Genomic DNA, 20,705 nt, shown 5'->3' on the forward strand with positions numbered 1-20,705 from the left:
ACCGCCTTTAATATAGAGGCATCCATCACCTCACAAAAGTGGTCATTTATGGGGAGGTAGGTCACCTCATCCTCTTCTGCATAGTTCTCTTCTATATCACAGTTTATGATTAGTACAATATTGGGGTGACCAAGTATAGCAAAGTATGGCACTGGGGCTCCCAGGCAGAGTCAGAAGGTATATCAATGAGGTGGGGGTCTCCCAGCCACGTATGAGTGAGCCCAAGGGAGCAATAACAGGACTGTGCCTGCAGGACATCGCTATCACCCAAGTTTATTGCAGGGGTATTATGTAAGCCTTGGCTGGTGTCCAAGAGGAAATTTACAATTGTTGCTAAGTGTGTTAGTAATGAACAAGTTACTTACCTTCGGTAACGATATATCTGTAAGAAACATTAGTTAGTTAGATTCCTCACCTTAGAATATCCCCAGGCGTCAGGCTGGATCTGGAAACATTTTTCGTCAGCAATACCCTTGCGCGTCGCTAGGCATCATCTGCGGCTCCGCGTCCATCGTCGGGATCGCCGGGATGATGTCGTCGGAGTACTTAGACGCCACCCTCGCGCGCGGACGTCAGTTCTTGTAAATAGCTTTCCGCGCCAGGAACGCAAAGCCATGCAAGACACCGACACTGGTGCCAAGAATCTAGGGCCCTGAAAGGGATGACCTTAACCCTAGATATCGGTTCGCAGAACGGGGAGGATGGATGGGGCGGTGAGGAATCTAACTGACTAATGTTTCTTACAGATATATCGTTACCAAAGGTAAGTAACTTGTTCATCTGAAAGAAACACATTAGTTAGATTCCTCACCTTAGAATAGATACCCCAGCAATACCAACCCCGGTGGTGGGCCTGCGAACCAAGATCACACCAGAAAGTCCTGGAGAACAGACCGGCCAAAGAAGCCGTCTCTCCGGACTTGGTTGTCCAGGCAATAATGTTTGGCAAACGTGTGCAGCGAGGCCTACGTTGCTGCCTGACAAATGTCCTGCAAGGGGACTCCCCGGCCCAGGGCAGTGGTCGCCGCTGTGGCCCGAGTGGAATGGGCCCTCAGCCCTACAGGAGGTTCCTTTTTAGCTAAGTAATAACAGGCCTTGATACACAAAACCACCCACCGAGAGATGGTTCGCTTGTGCACCGCCCGTCCCTTCTTAGCGCCCACGTAGCCAACAAAGAGTTGGTCGTCCACCCGGAACTGTTTGGTGCGGTCCAGATAGAAGGACAGCGCCCGCTTTGGGTCCAGACGGTAGAGCCTCTCTTTCTCTTTCGAGGGATGCAGAGGCGGAAAGAAGGTGGGAAGTGTAACAGACTGGCCGATGTGAAAGGCAGTTACCACCTTAGGGAGAAAGGAAGGACGAGTCCTAAGAACAACTTTGTCCGGATGGACAGAAAGGAAAGGAGGCTTAGAAGAGAGAGTTTGGAGCTCACTCACCCTTCTAGCAGAGGTGATGGCAACCAGGAAAGCAGTCTTAAGAGTCAGAAGACGAAGGGGACAATTATGAAGTGGGTCAAAGGGAGCGCACATCAGATAGGTCACTACTAGATTCAAATCCCACTGAGGCATTACGAAAGGGACAGGAGGAAACATGTGAGTAATGCCCTTAAAGAATCGAGAAACAACAGGGGATTTAAAAAGAGAAGGCTGATCAGGAAGCCATAAGAAAGCAGAAATAGCCGAAAGGTATCCCTTGAGGGTGCCCAGAGCAGAGTCCTGCTGGGCCAGAGAAAGAAGGAAGAGGAGAACTTCAGAAAGAGGGGCGGAAAGGGGATCCACAGCCTTTGCTGTGCACCATGCCACAAATTTGTTCCACCTGCAGGCGTACACCGATTTTGTGGAGAGACGCCTGGCAGCCAGGATAACATTACAGACTTCAGGAGGCAAGTCAAATGGCATCAACTGCCGCCACTCAATCTCCACGCATGGAGGTGGAGGCTGGACAGGTTCGGGTGGAGGACCATCCCCTGCTGCTGCGACAGAAGGTCCTCCTGAAGAGGCAGTTGAATCGGGGAATCGATCGATAGACTGAGTAGCTCGGGATACCAGTATCTTCGTGCCCAATCCGGAGCCACAAGGATGACTTGGGCCCGGTCGCGCCTGATCTTCTTCAGCACTCTGGGCAGAAGTGGTATAGGCGGAAAGGCGTACAACAGACCGCAGCTCCACTCGCAACGAAAAGCGTCTCCGAGCGAGTGCCGCTTTGGAAATTCCAACGTGCAGAACTGCTGACATTGCGCGTTCTCGTCGGTGGCGAATAGACCTAACCAAGGCTCTCCCCACTGCCGAAATAGGCCTTGTGCCACGTGCGAGTTCAGACGGCATTCGTGATCCATCATGCACCGGCGGCTGAGTTCGTCCGCCCTGGTGTTCAGAGAGCCCGCCAGGTGTTGAACCACCAGGGTGATGCCCTGATGTTCCAGCCATATCCAGAGGCGCAGAGCCTCCTGACTAAGGGTCCACGACCCCACCCCGCCCTGTTTGTTCAATACCACATGGCGGTGGTGTTGTCCGTGAACACCTGCACTACACTTCCCCAGACAGAGGGAAGGAATGCTTTCAGTGCAAGCCGGATCGCCCGCAGCTCCAATATGTTGATATGGAGCCGGGACTCCGCCGGAGACCAGAGGCCTCTGATCTCCGCCTCTCCCATGTGGCCCCCCCATCCCAGGAGGGACGCATCCGTGACTACTGTGTGCTCCGGTTGGGGAAGGGAGAGGGATCTGCCACTGACCCAATCGCGCTCTGTGAGCCACCACTGCAACTGGCTTGCAGTGCCCTCCGATATCAAGATATGGTCGGATAGGTTGCCCCGATGCTGGGCCCACTGAAACTTCAGGTCCCACTGCAGAGCCCGCATCCGCCACCGGGCGTGATGTACCAGCAGGATGCAGGAGGCCATCAGACCCAGAAGCTGCAGCACCAACCTGACCGAAACCCGGGATAGAGGCCGAAAGATCGGAATCAGAGCCTGAATATCCCGAACCCGCTGTTCCGGAGGATAGACCCGGAACTGCGCAGAGTCCAGAACCGCTCCGACGAAGAGGAGCTTCTGGGAGGGACTCAGATGCGACTTCGGCACATTGATGGAAAACCCCAGCAAATGTAGGAGGTCGGCCGTAGTCTGGAGGTGGGAGACGACTGCCGGGGGCGAGCCCGCCTTCTGCAACCAGTCGTCGAGATAGGGGAAGACTGGAACCCCTAATCTGCGCAGGTGAGCTGCGACCACCGCCATCACTTTCATGAACACCTGAGGGGCACTGGTGAGGCCGAAGGGGAGCACGGTAAACTGCAAGTGCTCATGGCCTACCGTGAACCGCAGGTAACACCGGTGGGCCGGCAGGACGGGGATGTGGAAATAAGCATCCTGCAAGTCCAACGCTACCATCCAGTCTCCAGGGTCTAGGGCAGCCAGAACCTGAGCTATGGTGAGCATCTTGAACTTCTCCTTCCGGAGGAAGGCGTTGACACTCCTGAGGTCCAAGATAGGGCATAGGGCATAGGCCCCCTTTCCCCTTCTTGGGAACCAGAAAGTAGTGGGAGTAACAACCCGACCTACTTCTGGGCCAGGAACATGCTCGATGGCCCCCTTGGCCAAGAGGGCCGTAACTTCCTCCCGCAGAAGTTTCAAGTGATCCCCAGACATGCGGTGGTACTGTGGTGGCATAGCTGGAGGGGTCGCCTCGAAGGGGAGGAGTAACCCCTTCGGACTATTTGCAGCACCCACCTGTCCGATGTGATGGTACGCCAGTGGAGCAGGTGATGGCGAACTCTGCCTCCCACTGGCGTGGAATGGGCCTGAAAGCTCGGACTAGGAGGGCTTTGAGGCGGATGCTGTTGGGGTAGATGTGGACGGACCGGCTCTTTGTCCCCCTGTTCCGCCTCGGCTGAATCCACGTCCGCGACCGCGTTGAGACTGGGTCTGCGGCCTGTGGCTAGACGGACGTGAGGGGGCACCCCTTCCTTGGCCACGAAAGGGGCGAAAAGCGGAAGTTTGCAGGCAGGGGGCCGAGAGGCCCAAGGACTTGGCCGTAGCCCTGGAGTCCTTAAAGCGCTCCAGCGCACTATCCGCTTTGTTGCCAAAAAGGCGACGGCCATCGAAGGGCATGTCTCCGAGGGTGCTCTGGACATCCCCGGAGAAATTCGTGGACCTCAGCCAGGCGTGGCGAAGAATAGTCACTGTGGTCGCAATTGCCCTGCCTAGCGAGTCCGTTGTGTCCAGTCCACATCGGATTGAATACCGTGCCGCATCCCGCCCCTCGGCAAGAGCCTGGGCGAGCCGTGTCCGGGCCTCCTCCGGACACTGGGGCAGCACGTCTTCCACCGTATCCCACCGGGAGTGGGTGTAACGGTCCAAAAGGCACGTGGTGTTGATAGACCGCAACCCCAAACTAAGGGAGAAGAACAGCTGCTTCCCAAACTGTTCCAACCTTTTGGATTCCAAATCCGGGGAGCAGACGGGAAGGAGGTCTGGGAGGTAGAGGCCTGGATAACCAGGCTCTCGGGGGTGGGGTGCACCGACAGAAAGCTGGGGTCGCCCGGTGCAGGGCGGTGGCGCCGGTCCACAGGAGGGACTGTGGAGGGCTTGGACCAGGTGCCCATTAGAACGTCGGTCAGTGCTTCATTTAACTGCAGCAGAGGCTCCGAGGAGCTTACCGGCGGTTGAAGCACTTCAGTGAGGAGATTAGTCCTCACGGCCACAGCAGGAAGCTCCAGCCCGAGGGCTTCGGCCGCCTTGCGCAGCACCACAGAATACGTAGCACCCTCCTCCGTAGCCACGGAGGGAGGAGAGATGAAGCCAGTGTCAGGGGAGGTATCAAGACCACTGGCATCCCCCAGTTCGTCTGGCCAGTCCTGAGATAACTGGCACTGCTGTGCCAGAGAGTCCTCAGACTCCTGGTATACAGGTGGAAGGGTCGGAGCCGGGCGGAAGATGAACCTGTCATCCATTGGCGCGAGATACGGCGCTAGGCGGCGCCGCTCCGACACCGGGCCCGAACCGGGGAACGGCGTCGTTCGAAGGCAGCGACAGGGGAGGCACAGAGGGGTCGTAAGGTCGACCGGGATCCAGGCCTGGATCCCGCGGGGGCCTGCGGCGTCGGGACCGAAGTCGACGACGGCGCCGGGGCCGGAGCCGCCGGCTCGCTAGGCCTCCCAGTCTAGCCTGCGGGGCCCAAAGGCACGCCGGCAGGCGTCGACAGCGGAGCCAGGCTCCTCATGGCCACGAGGAAGTCTCTGATCTCCGCTGGATTCGCGTCAGACCCAGGGACCGGAGGGTATGATGTCGGACGGGGCTCCGACGGAGCCGTGTGGGTGGTGCTACCCGAACCCTCAGCCGATTTGCGCGACCGGTGAGGGGAGTCAGAAGAGCTTTGTCGCCTCTTCAACTTCTTCTTACTGTGCCTCGTCTTACCTGAATGTGAGAACTTCGACCCCGACGAGCGGTGATGGCTGCGGCTCTGCGACCGGTCCCTCGACCGGGACCGTGAGCGGCGTTCAGCGACTGCCGGATCTCGAGCAGCTTGCGGGACCGCTCCCGCCTAGCCTTCGAGGTCAAGGCTCGGCAGTCGAGGCACGACTCGGCATCGTGGTCGGCCCCAAGGCAATAGAGACACCGGCAGTGGTGATCCGTGACAGGCGTCACAAGGTTTGAATCCAGGCATCCCTACCGGCACCAGAGTCGAGGTCGGCTGGAAATGGAACCAAAAGAGTTCAAAAAGTTTAGTCAAAAAGTGACTAAAAGGGTATGCTCTTCCCGGATCGGTGCTTACTGGCGCGGAAAAAAGAACTGACGTCAGCGCGCGAGGGCGGCGTCTAAGTACTCCGACGACGTCATCCCGGCGATCACGACGACGGACGCGGAGCCGCAGACGACGCCTAGCGATGCGCAAGGATATTGCTGACGAAAAATCTTTCCGGATCCAGCCTGACGCCTGGGGATATTCTAAGGTGAGGAATCTAACTAACGTGTTTCTTTCAGATACGGACCCCGACTAGGGGCGTACCACACCTCAGGCTTATGGGGCAAAGGCACTGAAATCTCCTCGGAGCTCCCAGCCGGACGCGCTGTCTCTGCTATGCCTGAGTGGATTGGCGCAACAGCTCGGGAGAATGAGACACTCCATGTGCATACACCACGGTGCCCTCTGGTGGTCAGAGGACTAACAGGTTAGGCCCCAGGGCCGAAACGCGCAATCAGCTGAGGAAGCGGCTACAGAGGGCGACAAACTTTCCTGCGGTTGTGCTGTAAAGGAGAAATACACAGCAACGGAAATAACAAACAGTTAAAGTCGAACGGCAAGCAAAGAACACCAAATAAGATGAAAGAAGTGGCCAGGAGGCACTTATCTCGGCTGCAGTAACAGCGAAGAAAGAGTAGACAGCAACAGAGACGAATGACTATCGTGGGGCCTCGAACACAGTTGATTTGGCGTTACTTTTTTGTTGACTTCTTACCAGGTTTAATGGGAAATTAAGTCTTTATTGTTGTTGTTCTTAACATGGCTGCTAGATAATAAAATTGAAGAAAGTACAGCATAATCCTTGCCTCTGGTCCGGACTTAAAATTAAGAATTTTTGTAGCAGAAGACAATTTGGGCTAGATAATAGAAAGTTTTGTAACAGTATATTGAAGAATACAAGACAAAGGTTTGGAGCTCGCCGAGTCTACAAATCATGGCACGACTATCGTTGACTAAAATGGTCATGCTGCTCCGCCTACTGTATTTCTTTGTGAATCTCCCCCTGGTATTGCTGAAGAGATGATTTACTCAACTAGACTCACTTGTGAGGGATTTAATCTGGGGAGAAGGATGAAGGAGAGTCTCCCCGAAGAAGCTACAGCACCCAATGAGGGAAGAAGGCCTGGGAGTGCCGAATATTGAACTTTACCAACTAGCCCCCCAGCTGTAATGGCTAGTGCAATGGCTGGAGAGGGTGAACATGGAGGAGACGTTCCTGTCCGAACTCAGCGTACGTCCCACTTATTTGCTGGCTAAGGTACTGGATCACACAATGGTGACCCCTTAACAGTCACTACTGCCAGCTACAGCTCTCCAATGCTGGAAACGATGCATGTCCAAAATGATAGAAACTCCCCAGATACACGCCAAACCTACCATTGGTGGGCTTGCCCCATGGAGTCCCCTGCTCGATATTTGGGCCGGAGCAACTCCTAGAATGGACAGAAGTGGGGCTAGAGACAGTAGGGGACTTCTATTATGAAAATGCCCTCATCCTCTTCGAAGACTTAGTAGACAACCATGGCCTCCCTGTGGGCCAGTTCATACAATACGAAGTCCTGACGGGCACCTTCGGAGAGCTGTGGGGCAGGGGCTGGTAAGAATAGGCTACACATACTCATACTACATTACTTGCCTTGGGCACAGCAGGGTACCAGGTAAAATGGTTTAACATGGCACTGATAGAGGCCACTTTGACACCCTTAACCAAAATCAGAAGCAGGTGGGAACAAGCCTTGAATAAAGAATTCACTGACCGAGACTGGGTAAAGGTACTGCCATCACCTAAGACTGTGTCCCGTAACACCAGACTGGAATACATCCAGTTCAATTATGTCCACATGACCTACATGATCCGTACAAACCTCAGACTATCCATGGAGTGGAGATGCGCAATTGCCCGAGGTGTGCCTTCCCAGACGCAGAATTTATACACATGGTATATGGAGCTGTGACGTAATACGCCCGTTTTGTAAAGCAGTAACTTCTCAGATAGGGACCACTCTGGAGAGAGTAGTAGATAACTCTATAGAGGTGTGCCTCTTAGGCCTGTTCATTCGCCCACCAAACGTAAAGTAGGGAATAAATTCATAGACCTAGCCACAGCCCTAGCTAAAAGAGGAGCGGCAATGGCATGGAAATTCAGTACAAGGGCCACAGATTGAAGCCTGGAGACGAGATGGTATTAATTGGGCTGAGGCGGAGGGTCGAGCGCTGACCAGAGAGGAAGCAGACCACTGGAGAGAGCTAATGCATGCCTGGGAGTTCTCAACACAGGCGAGCAGCAAGGATGGGAAGGATGGAGAGGCAGCAATGCCTGCAAGAGTACCTACAGGTATACAGGTAGATAGAAACACAGACCATCCAAGATAGAACCACATAAAGTATTAGTGCTAGCGACCTGATCTTTGTGTAGGTTTTGCTACCAGACACGATTCCTGTCCTCCACTTCGCCAAAGTAACACAGACCCATCTAAGCACCCCGTACAGCTGTGTCACGAAACACCCACCTGCAGAGCTGAGCTTGAAAGATCAGAGTTTATTACAATTTTCTTGTTTATTCTTTTAGCGTTATGATACATTCACTGTTGGATATCTTGTTGCATGAACGCTAGAATGTTAAATGCACTAGAAGAGACAAACGTCCCCTGGAAAACGATATGATAGGCCTTACCTCAACAAGACCCCACAACATGGTAAAGTACACAAACTATAAGATCATTAACTCCAAGAAGTTACTACCTGGGAAATAGCAATCCCCTACTGTCTCTAGCCCCACTTCCGTCCATTCTAGGAGTTGCTCCGGCCATTAAGACGGAGTTAAGCTTATACAAAATTAATACATATTGTACTGCCTGTTCAACACAGATCCTGTCAACGTATGTATGCACAACAGAAATGTCAATAAAACAAATGTTTATAAAAAAACAGAGCACAAGACAAAAGTCTCTCAATGTCTTCAAAAAACTTGAGCAAACATACTTCGCCAGATTTGATGACAAGTAGGAAACTAAATCTGGAATCAGTAAGGTAGGGAACAGAGGAAAGTGGGCTCAGTTGATTGCAAACGTATGGTATTTCCAAATTTTTTATCTCCAGTATTCCAAATTTAGCGAGCCACGACCTTGGAGTAGCGGCAAACGTTGCAAGAAGCACAAATTAAAATCAAATCTATAAAGTGTCTTCTAATGCACAACTTTAAGCCCCAACAAGAGTTCTTTCAGGTAAGCTCTCTTCTGTATACCTATATTTTGAGCAGAAAAGATTCTATTTATTCAAAATGCGCATTAACAACTCCTATTTTTGTATCAAGAATTGAATCCAGCGAAATCAAGATCATTCATAAAAAATAGACAAAGTTTATGCCCAAAATTGAAATGAAAATGCGACCCACAAAAAAGTATTTTAACATGAAGTGGTGCCATAAAAGGAATATACGTAAGCTAGAACGGGAATATGCAAGATGCGTAAAATGGTGTGCTTATGAATTTAAAAAAAATGCATAACTACGATAATTAGTAGATCTGAAAGAAAAAGATGGTTACCAATGTACTTTGCACTAGGCTTAGTGTCAAGCTCTCAATTATTGTCCTGAGACTGGTATGATATTGTGTTAAACATGAACCATAGTCAAGCTGTGCGACAAGTAAACTTTGCGCATGGATTAAAAGTAAGAAGTAAGCTCAATCCCTCCATCAAGGTACCTTACTTTTTTTTTTTTTAAAGAGAAGTCATTAACTGTGTGTTCTGAGTGGAACGGCTTAGTCAAATACTGTAAAGGTTTGGCCATGTCGGAGAATGTTGTGAGTATGCATGGGGATTCCACATAGTTATACAAGCATTATCAATGCCAATAGGTGTGGGTTTAAATAAATGTTGCATGGTAATGTAAGCATTACAAGTAGACAGCACGGGAATGGATATTTTATTTGTGTGGAAGCAAAAAAAATATAGAATATTTATAAAGTTTAAAAGGTCAGCTGACAGTTGAATTGTCAAGCCAGATTTAAACATCCATGTAGGTTAATGATTATCCTCCTTCCTTTCATCTGTGCTGCTGCCCTAGAAAAACACCATAGATTTTCTAGTTGTATTAGACACTTTAATAGCATTACAATGGCATGTATGCACCCCTGAATCTTCAAGCTCCGGCAGCTGGATACATAAACAAAATAATCACAGCTGTGCACAAGGAAAGCACTTTTTTTGTGGAAGCACACAACTTCTAACAAATCAAAACATGTACTCCTGGCTCCCATCATGTGGATAAAGCTAAATGCCCTCTTCTACTGGTGATTCTCAGATTATTGGAAGGTGACAGCATTATCTGTCAATCCACGCCATAAAAATGTGTAGACTTGTATGTTAACCAATTCCGGGTGGCTATAGTGGCTGACTTAGAGGACATGTTGGAGGCCAGGCTATGTACATTCAAAATAAAATTCACCTTGTAGGGATCCACACAGTGGTGAAACACATCGACTAGAATGGTAACTATTCAAAGATACAGTCCACTGAAAGTCTACTTTATTGGACATATATCCCAAATAACGATAATTTAAGATTTATAAAACAAATAAAAACACAGAGTTCCATGTAGTTGAGAAAACATGGACTAGAGTGGTAACAATTTGACGTAGTTTTTAGGGGCCAAATAGGTGGACAATTTGGACATTTATTAGGAAGTGTGATAAACCTAAAAAAAATACAAGACATTTCAATGTGATATTTCTGCCCCTTAGGCTGTAAACTTGATTAATTGGATCAAAAACATCTCTTTTTGTAGTAATATCTGATTGTGGCCTTTTCTCAACATGGTGCCATTATTAGAAACCTAATGACTTTATTCAAGGAAGTGCGAAGCAACCATTGATGGTGCTACATGGTTCATTATGTTGCTTTTGCGTGCATAGTGTCTTGTTTTGATCTTACTCTTGGTTTTGTTCATTTACTTCTTGGCACATGAGTATTTCAGAGTAGGGATAAAATTATATGTGTCATAAAGAAATAGATCTTTGATTTCCTATTTCAAACCTGATTATGGGTTCAAAATCTTCTTACCCTGTATTATGAGTGACCCACTCATATGGGTGTCGAGGCCCAGTGTCCCTATTTTCTGCCCCGTTTTTTAGGTCTCCCCTGACCCAGCGCATGCGCTGGTCTGGCGAGACTTATTGAGAGGGCTCCAAATGGTGCTACCAGGCCAGCCCAGAGCTACAGTGCATGTGCGCGGGCGCGCGCGCCGCGCTTTACCGCGATTACTGTCACTTTCGCGGCCACGCGGCCGCTTTGATGTTTGATCGTGATCGCGATCACTTGTGCGGCCGCACGGTCGCTTTGCATAGCCAATAGGTCTCGCTTTTGGAACCTTATAAGTATTTAGTTATGCAACTGTTGCATAGCTAAACACTTATAAGGTGCCAAAGGCGAGACCTATTGGCTATGCCAATGCTTGTTCTACTATGTTAATAGTGAATAATAAACTATTATTTGCTATTTACCAGTAACATAATACATAAAATGCCAACCCTCCCTCTTAGTGAGAGTCAAGCAGCCTGAAGCAGTGGAAACTGTATGATGACTGGCACAGATGCTTGAAACAGTCTACACCACTCATCAGACACATTTTCCAGGTCTGGCTAAGTGACAGCTTGGTCGCATGAACCTGCAAGCACTCATCGCCTCCCCTCTGATTATGCACAAAAGTGTAAAAGTAGCCCCAGGTGATTCAGGTTCAGCTCTGCAGTGCTTGGGGCTATAAGCCAATCAGCCTGCAACTTCAGCCTTTCCCAAATCGTGTGACCTTTGGCAATGGTGAGGTGAAAAAAGCAAGAGGCTGCTCTTAAGGTAGCTGATTTGCGGTGTATCAGCATGGACCCAAGGTCACAGGGTCATATGCTGTAAGTATTGCGCAGCCTTCATCTTGAAGCAGGAACTCTGCCAGGGAGGAAGTTGTGTGTCTTCATTGAGGGTTTATAGGGCACGAATCGCTGAGTAGTTTAAGCAGGACGCGGGTATACAGCTGACGATAAATATATAAAAAACATACTCCAAAATGTTTTGTGCGAGTTGGTTTTTGTATGTGGGGGTATGTGTGTGAGAGAAAGTGAGTGAGAGGTAGAGACTGAGTGAGTGAAAAACCGAGTGAAAACTGCATGCGCTCTCGCTTGCAAGAGGCATTATGTACAACACGGGGCTTGCAGCCTGCCCATTTCTTATCATTGTTTGGCTTTATTGTCACTAATTTTCTGTCTCCTAATTGGGCAGTGCCTGCCAGCTTTACTTCCTCTTCTTTGGTTGGGAGCATGAGCCAAGTACAGATAGACTGTCTTAGATTAGTGTCCTTCCACTGCTGCTCGTGCTAGGATTGAGGTACTTTTTTTTCTTATTACCACCCTCATGCAAGTCTCTTCCATGTTGCTCTATGTCACCCAGTTCCTTTCCTGTAGCGCTCGTCAGTGTGCTTCTCCCCACCTATGCCCTCAGTGTTCCTTCTGAGTCCCCCCACCCTACCCCATGTTGCTTTTATTAGTTTTTTTGCAGTTTTATATAATGCAAACTCGACCCTAAGATATTAAAAGCAATTTACAAAAGTAATAGCTTTAAAAAGCCGATGCACACTGCCTTGCAGTCGTATACAGAAATAAAGCTTTTCAGACCACATATGAACACAGAAAGCAAATAAATAATTGCCTACAGAAAGCAAATAAAGCCGACACACTGCAAACAGAAAGGAAAGAAATAATCAGAAAAAAATAGCTTTAAAAAGCGACGCACGCTACATTGCAGTTGCACACAGAGAGCCACATAATAATAACAAGCGGTCTTAAAGCTTTACAGATGACACATGAACAAAGAATAACAAGAAGTTTTGTCATGTAGTTTCCACGAATCTGTAGGATCTGTGCGTTTGTTGGACAACAAACTTTGGACGAAGTGCCCAGGCTGATTCCAAGCACCCCCACGGGTTATGTTGGCCTAGAGAACAACTAGCTCACAGTGTCACTATAAGCCCCCCTAACCCTACCAAGGAGCGAATGGTTTCTGGCAACCACTGCACATGACTACCCTGACCTCTCAGGGATGATGGTAACAGATCAGAACCTCTCACTCAGTCACTCGTGCTCTTTTGATCTCGGAGAGAACACACAGTGGAACGTTTTCAATATATTTATTGAAGCAACGTTATTCGTGTATAAAATACATGTGCTGCGATAATCAGTAGACAGAAGCAGATGAATGTGATTACAAGCACCAAAAGAGTAAATAGTAGATACAGTTCTACCATGGTGCTAAAATAGTGTATATACGCAGGCATATAAAAAAAGGCAGTATGCAGGCTACTATGCGAACCTTACTCTGTGTGTAGGTGTGAAGCCAAGAATCCCCCCAAGGGGAAATCCAACCCTATTATTTGGCGGGAGAAAATGTAGGACGCAGTCTTGGTCACGAACAGGACACCCCTCAAGAGATGTCAGACCGCTGCATGGTGAAGTCTCAGCATGCAGGGACCCTCGGTGTCAGCTGAAGTGCCTCCTCTGCCAATTCTATGAGATGCGGATTTATGATAAAAAGCATCCTTGCGATGTACGTAAGGATTAGCAATGTTATGAATATATAGATAGCCCTGTCAGCCCGTGGATGAAGATAGAACAACAGTTGTACATTCGTGCGTAGAGGCCCTGCACTTGGTGTACAAGGCATGTAATGCTTTGAATTGAATTGAATTGATAATGTTATGTGAAGCCAGATGTTTAATCAGAAGTATAAAAATCAATGGCCAGGCTGTAATCCACAGAGTGTAAACAACATGTCTTGAAGAAACAGCGCATGCGCTGTCTAGGCGAGACCTAAAAAAAGCATACCACACATGCAAGGCAGCCATATGCTAGCGGTAAAAAAGTTTGATAAAAAAAAAAAAAAAAAGTAATCATTGCATATCATTTTTAATGGAACAGTACAAATGCTTCCTAGTGTACTTTGACCAGGTACAGAAACCTTTTTAGTTTTAATGCACTTCATAGGAAAATATGATCCTTACAGGTGTATAGCAAGGGTAGCTTTGAAGTAATGAAACCTAAAGAGTGAGTTTAAAAACACAAAAATAACTAAGAACAAATAAAAAAGGGTCACAAATAGAAAGAAAAACATTGGTAAACTACTGGCCCACTAGCACAGATACTGCAGTGCATTTTTTTTTTGAGTGGATGTACGCGTCATCAGGAAAAATGCTGTCAAGCACAGAGAGTCAATGGATGGAGTAGGCTGACCCACTGGCCCCTGCTTTATGCTGTGGAGGGTAGAAGCAAAATCTCAATTACAGTTATACAGGTCAAAAGATGAGGATGGCGGCCCTCTAAGCTTCTCCAAGGACATATATTTATATGTATTTTAGAATTTTATGGATTACCTGAGCCTGACGAGCCTTTCTTTCGCAATGGGTCACTTTTTACTTTCTCATTGAAAACACATGCACATCACTCTGAGATTGCGACATTTTTACTTTGTATTCCTTCTAAAAAAAAAATATTTTTAACGCATGCTGTGAATGCTTGAAACATTACAAAAACACAAGCACTGTCAAGGCCTGAACCTATTAACGTTGCCAATGCATGTTTTGATCAGTACTTGCTTTGTCCTTCAAAACTTTTTGCCACACGGGTTATCCAGGCCAAATTGTGTTCTTTTTTTTACTCTGATATTGAGTATTGGAAGGGTAGCCATTGTTTGTGTTTTATGGCTGGAGAGTCCTAGGAATATAGCCAAAATGCATTTGGGAAAGGGGGAGTAGTGAAAAAAATAACACAAAACGGTGCTGTGTAAGAAAGTGTTTTCGCCCTAAAAATGTCAACAACAAAAAGCTTGCTTTGCTGAGATCACACTCTTCCCAGTTTTAAAATAAAGGAGGAAAAGCTATTTTCACCAAATTTTTTGTACTTTTCAAAATGGTGGTCGTAGTTTCCAATTTTTGTGTTTTTTACCTACTTGCAGTTTGTGGCAGAAAGGAGTGTAAAACCCATGGGTGAAAACAGAACGCAATGCACTTCTGAAAAGTATATATTATTATGAAATGAGGCCATTTGGATAGTTTGCTCAGCGTTTTCCCAAAGAAACAAATGGTTGAAAATTAAAAAATATAAGTGAATGTAAATGGAAAAGAAAAGCAATTGGCAATGTGTAACTTTGCTTTGAAGTCTGATCTCTGAAAGCATTAAGTTCACCACACTCTTTCAGTCACATAGATTTATTGTGTTATGGTATTTATAGATTGGCCCAAAACCTGCAATTCCCAGAACCAACAACTGTGCCGGAGCTTGCAATGATTTTTCATTATGTACGGACAATGTATTATTTTATAATGAAAAAGCGAACAAATAGAAATTAGTTATGACCCTTAGTTTTGGAATACCCATATTGCCAAGTAGGTTTTGTGGACTCTACCTTACGATAGGAAGAAAAACCACAGGGAAAATCAATAGATAATAACAAATGTCTGATCATTTTGAGTCACTTCCAACCCCATCTGATAGAAAATTGTGGCATACATGTGTGGGTAGGTCTCTAATACAAGACAAGAAAGGCCGACAAACACGACCATGTGAAGGAAAGCAAAGGTGCTGCCAATGGGTGGATTTCTGTGATGGTTGATGCCTACCTTATTTTTACGCATGCGATTTGGAACCCAAGGTCGAACACCTACGAACCCCTGACACTTTTAAACACTGGAGTCCCAGGGAGAAGAATTGAGTGTGGTTTGTGTAGATACCATCAAATGTTCATACCAAGACTGCCCCTGCAAACATCAAACTTGCGGTACAGAAACATTTTCCTCAGTTTTATGTGACAGTAAAATTTGGAATTTGCAGCAAACATCTTACCACCATGCTCACAGGCTTCTCCCCAATAATAACAGTACCACATGTATGGAAGGTACTATTGCAAGGGACAGTAATAGGCTAAAACTATGATGAAAAATACAGATTAAAGGACAGTAAATGCCAAAAAGTGCAACTGAGGGATGTTTGACAGACTCATTGAATGTAGGTGCAGATTAGGTGATTTCTCGGTTATTTGTCCTAGCCAGATAACATTTTGAAGTCTCTTGGACGATGAACAAATTAATTTTTCTGCCCAAGAACGGCGAAACAGGGTAAAAGATAATAAGTTAGTTCCCTTGTAGACATGAAAGCGTGGGAGCTTCAAACATTAATTAGAATGAGTTTCAAGCAGGAGCGGCTCAAGCGCAATGGCGGAGCAGCTCTGCCACACCGCTAAGAGATAAGCAGGTACATAAAATTATAATAATACAATGTTATTATAATTTTATTTATCACTGTACTCTGAGCCGCAAAGCCAGAGTCTAGAGTGGGGGGCAAGCCCTGCCAGAGGGCAGAGAGGAGGAGTGGTGGGGGGAGGATATTGGGGGGGTTTGGGGTGTAAGTATGCATGTCAGTTTGGCAGGCCGTCATAGGTCAGCCAAACAGACATGCGCACATAAGTTTCTCCACCCCAGCTGTATTCAACAACTGGGTGAGGAAACGGCACAGACTCCCTGTGCCTCAGCTAGCTTCAGACAATCATGTTTAGGCCAATCCTGGGGCTTCTTTCATGCTAGGTATAGCATGAGAGCAGCGCTTGGATGGGCTGGGGAGCCTGTGCTTTGTGCCCCATCATGAGAGGAGCAACGAGGCGGCAGGCAGCGTCAGCAGTACTTGGTAAGTTACTTCATTTTTATTCCTCCCCTCCAACTTACCCCCGTGCCACCCTACTACTTTAAAATGGCAGCAGCCGCCACTGGTGTCAATTACCATTTGTCTTAACAATCACAATTAGGACTCCGATGAAAAGTGATTTAAGCTCTTCCATGAACTAAAAAGCTAATCATTTTAATGTTACTTAGTGTGATTAGCTGAAATGGGGGGGGGGGGGGGGGGGGGGGACATGGCTTCCATTAGAAAAGAATATAAATATATTTTAAAAAATATATAAAACAACAAAAAAAGTTTCAATATTTAAAATGTTTTTTTTCCATTTATATTAAAAATATATAATGTAATTTAAAAAATAAACAGTTACAAAAATGTAGAAAATCAGTATCAAAAGAATAAATATAACTATTATTACATTTACATTTAAAAATTGTCATTTAAGAAATCTTTGAAATTCACTGAAAAAACCATAGGTTTCAGACATGTTATAGTTAGCGATTAGCATTTAAAAAACCTTTGAAATTCACTGAAAAAACCATAGGTTTCAGACATGTTGTAGTTAGGAATTAGCATTTAAAAAAAACCTGTGAAATTCACTGAAAAAAACATAGGTTTCAGGGGTGTTACAGTTAGCTGGACATTTCACTTGTACAAAAACATTGAAATTCCTTCGTTATAGTTAGTTCTACTAACTATAACTCGCGCCCGCAATCCACTGCTGATGTCACATATTACATCATTCATGACATGGTCAGTGACATCACTGATGACATCACTGATGACATCTCAAATGACATCACTGATGACATCATCCACGTGTCAATCTGATACACCTCATCATACACTAGCATAACATTTCATCACTCATTATAAAATATGGAGTACCATATTTGAAACCATTGACACACCAATATAAGTTTCTAAAAACCCACTCAGTGATTCCTAGATCTACACACACATCTAAGCACTTACCTATAGATTCACTCATACATGCTGACAAAGATCAATAGAACACTATCAAATATACTTATACACCTACATCAACATTACACACCAGCACACATCCTATTCATGTATGCAATCGTCCTACTCACTTATGCAAATAATTGATCATACTTACATTTACTCAGCTACACACTTATACAAACATCACTTCATTTATTCATATAGATAGTAACTCATACTTAGTGTGTTATAAAATCACTATTACAAGTATACAGTTATCCATACAGTCCCTTATAGAATCACTGAGTCTTATGTATACTTATTTATATACAACTGTCACATACACTGCCTTTTATATTTCTACTTTGTTGGACATGTATCATTGAGAAATATATTTACTCATCACTACACCCATAAAGACATTCACTCACCCAAACCACTGTTTCCACATGCAGTCTTAACCTCATATACCTACTAAATCAACTATTTACACATCTTTGGACAGTCACACACCTCCCACCCAACCACACACACATTCACTCTCCCATAAAAATACTCACTTAACTAATCAATAACTAATATAGACTTTCACATAGCTAGTAACCAACTTATGCAGTAGTTTACACAACAAGAGACAGAGTGATACAGATATTCACATAGTTTAATCACTATCCCATATATTTAGTGAGACACTTTAAATCAGTCACTTGAACAGCCAATCACACTGCTAGTAAATCCTCCATCCAGACACTTATACTTCCACTCATTCTTCAATGCAGATTGCTATATATATATAATACATATTTAAATATCAAACCAAACCACATTCTCTCAATGTCATCAGTGAAGTCACTGACCATGTCATGAATGATGTAATATGTGACATCATCAGCAGTGGATTGCGGGCGCGCGAGCTATAGTTAGTAGAACTAACTATAACGAAGGAATTTCAATGGTTTTGTACGAGTGAAATGTCCAGCTAACTATAACACCCCTGAAACCTAAGGTTTTTTCAGTGAAAATATATCTAGTTTAAAACCGGTTCATTTTCGGAGCAACCACTTTGAGGAGGGACTGTGGCCTTAGGGAGAGATTGCTGTGTCTAGACAACAGCATGATCTCCAAGCAAGAATTTGTTTAAAGTTTGATCAACTGTGGCAAGAGGATTTTGTCAGATGCTTACTTAATTTGAGTGCAGCCAATAGACCTTTTTAGATTGTTGTGCTTCCCTTTAACTGGAGACCACAAACATGCGCTTTGCTTAGTAACCGACACCCACAAATCATACATCATTTCACGATGGGCAAATGGGCCACTGCCAATACAATAAAAAGGGGGTAAAGTTACCCATAAAAATTAATGTAACGGTTGTTACTGAGATAATGAAAATAAAGGTTGCAACCAATGGTGGTGAAAAACAGAATCTCTAAGGAGGAGCAATTCATGAAGATGTGAAGAGGAAACAAAGAGAATAAGTTGGATTAGAGTACAAGTGAGAAACTACAGATCCAGGGCAATAGCTGTGCTTTCCCCCACAATGTATTGTTCCCACTGGATGAAAATAGTAAACACATAAAATGAGGTGGTGTAATATTCAGAAAATCAAATGTGGTAGCATTATAAGCTTTCAAAATCCTTAAATTAAATATCAATATTGTATCAATACAGGGACTCGTGTGAAGTTCTCAAGACTCAATATCATAGGTGCACAAAAGATAGATGCGGTAGACCTTGCAAAAGAAATACTGGTGTGAAATTCAGATTTGTTTCCTGGAAACTTGCAAAGAGGCCATCCATAGTAAGAATCTACATAAAAATAGTTAACCCCTTACTGCTCTATGTATGTGCGTGTATACCTGGCACTAAAAGGGTTAATTGTGATTTGAGCATATGAAAGTATTTCTCTAACCTTGTAAAATCCTTAATTCCATAAAGAGAAACAAATATCCAATACACCACAATGTTCCTTGATTTCACTGCTTTGCACATGTGGATTCCATGATTCCTGAAACGCTTATTGAAGAAAGCAAGCACAAGACTGGAATGGTTACTGTATCAGGGGCAGTAACAGTTCTTGGTACCCATGGGCAAGTGTTTCCTTCATGAATCCAAGCTGAGGGGCTTAAATTGCTGCTGGCTCCTGCTAAGAGAGTTAATCTTGTTCATCCAGGATATCAGGTTTATTTTATATCACAGATTTGGTTAAAAGGTTCAATTACCAAATCCAACGGGTGTAGTCACTGCTTCAACACAGGCTGTAGGGGGTGGTCTCTTAAGCAATCCAAGGTCAGGAAACAAAGGATTATCCAATGAAGTCAGAAGAATCCATTGTTTTTCTTTTCATAATTGATGAAAGATGAGCAAACATGTTAATTCCATGATTTAACGAAAACGTCAGGTTTAATCCCAAGAATCTCATCTCAATCATGTTTTCATGCATGCCCAGTTCTGAAAAAAATACCGCTTTTGAGAGTATTCTTTTGGCTAGGAGCTTTATTTGGGTCCGGAAAGCAAATGGCTTAGAATCTCAGTTTTAGCTTTCAACTAAACAATTCTAAAACTAAATTGTGGGCTGAATGTTGCTATCACCCATAAAAACAAGGACAGGTATGGCTGCAATGTCCTGCTCTAGACACTTCGCATCGAAGGTACCCCAACAAATGACTGGAAAGGCAATGATGAAATGAGCCTTTAAGTGTTGTGCAAACATAACTTTGGTGGAGTCCGTGCTCTAAGACTGATGCACACCTCACCTTTAGAAGCACTGGATGCAGAACTCGGCCTGGATGACCTCTTGCGCTGGCCATTTTCTGCAGCTTCCTGCCAAGCAGAAGACTCTTCTGTCCTTGAATTTCGTCTATTTGAAAGTTTCGACTTTTCAGGGACATCTTTTGGCTCACTACTGAACGAAACAATGAAAACGTACATCCATGTTTTTTGGGGGGAGGCAATAGGCCTTCATTTGATATGCATTAAAGTTGACCCAACTGTAAATGTACTTAAAACCTGAACCATCAACTCGGGGACACCTTTGGAAATTTTTATCATCTGGCAGTGCCATCTAATGATTGATCCCTCCACGACTATTACGAATATTCAGCATTTAGATCCTAAAAGCAAGGAAGTGTGCATAGGTGTTTCTAAAGCATCACACAAGACAGCAAGTGGCTGCTATGAGCAGACAAAGATAACGAGAGAGACCAAACTAGGAGAGAGAAAGAAGAAGGTATAGTGACACAACAAAAGCAGGCTTTTAGAACAGCAGACTATGGGTTAGAGCCTGTGTGTGTAGCACAGTCAACGAGAAAGAAGAA

At 45.5% G+C, this 20,705-nt stretch overlaps 1 protein-coding gene across 2 annotated transcripts in view; it reads right to left on the reverse strand.

The window, feature by feature from the left end:
- The window catches only part of NCOA6 (nuclear receptor coactivator 6), a 389,704-nt gene that overhangs the window by 25,342 nt on the left and 343,657 nt on the right, over positions 1-20,705 (reverse strand). The window contains exon 13 of one of the 2 annotated variants that reach the window (XM_085619103.1): positions 20,145-20,293. The exons of the other annotated variant lie outside the window; for it this stretch is intronic. Coding sequence (XP_085475229.1) covers positions 20,145-20,293 — 149 coding nt within the window. The remainder of the gene's footprint in view (positions 1-20,144; positions 20,294-20,705) is intronic. 2 annotated transcript variants of the gene reach the window in all.

This window comes from Triturus cristatus, chromosome 7 (genome assembly GCF_964204655.1).
Source record: "Triturus cristatus chromosome 7, aTriCri1.1, whole genome shotgun sequence".
Lineage (NCBI taxonomy): Eukaryota > Metazoa > Chordata > Amphibia > Caudata > Salamandridae > Triturus > Triturus cristatus.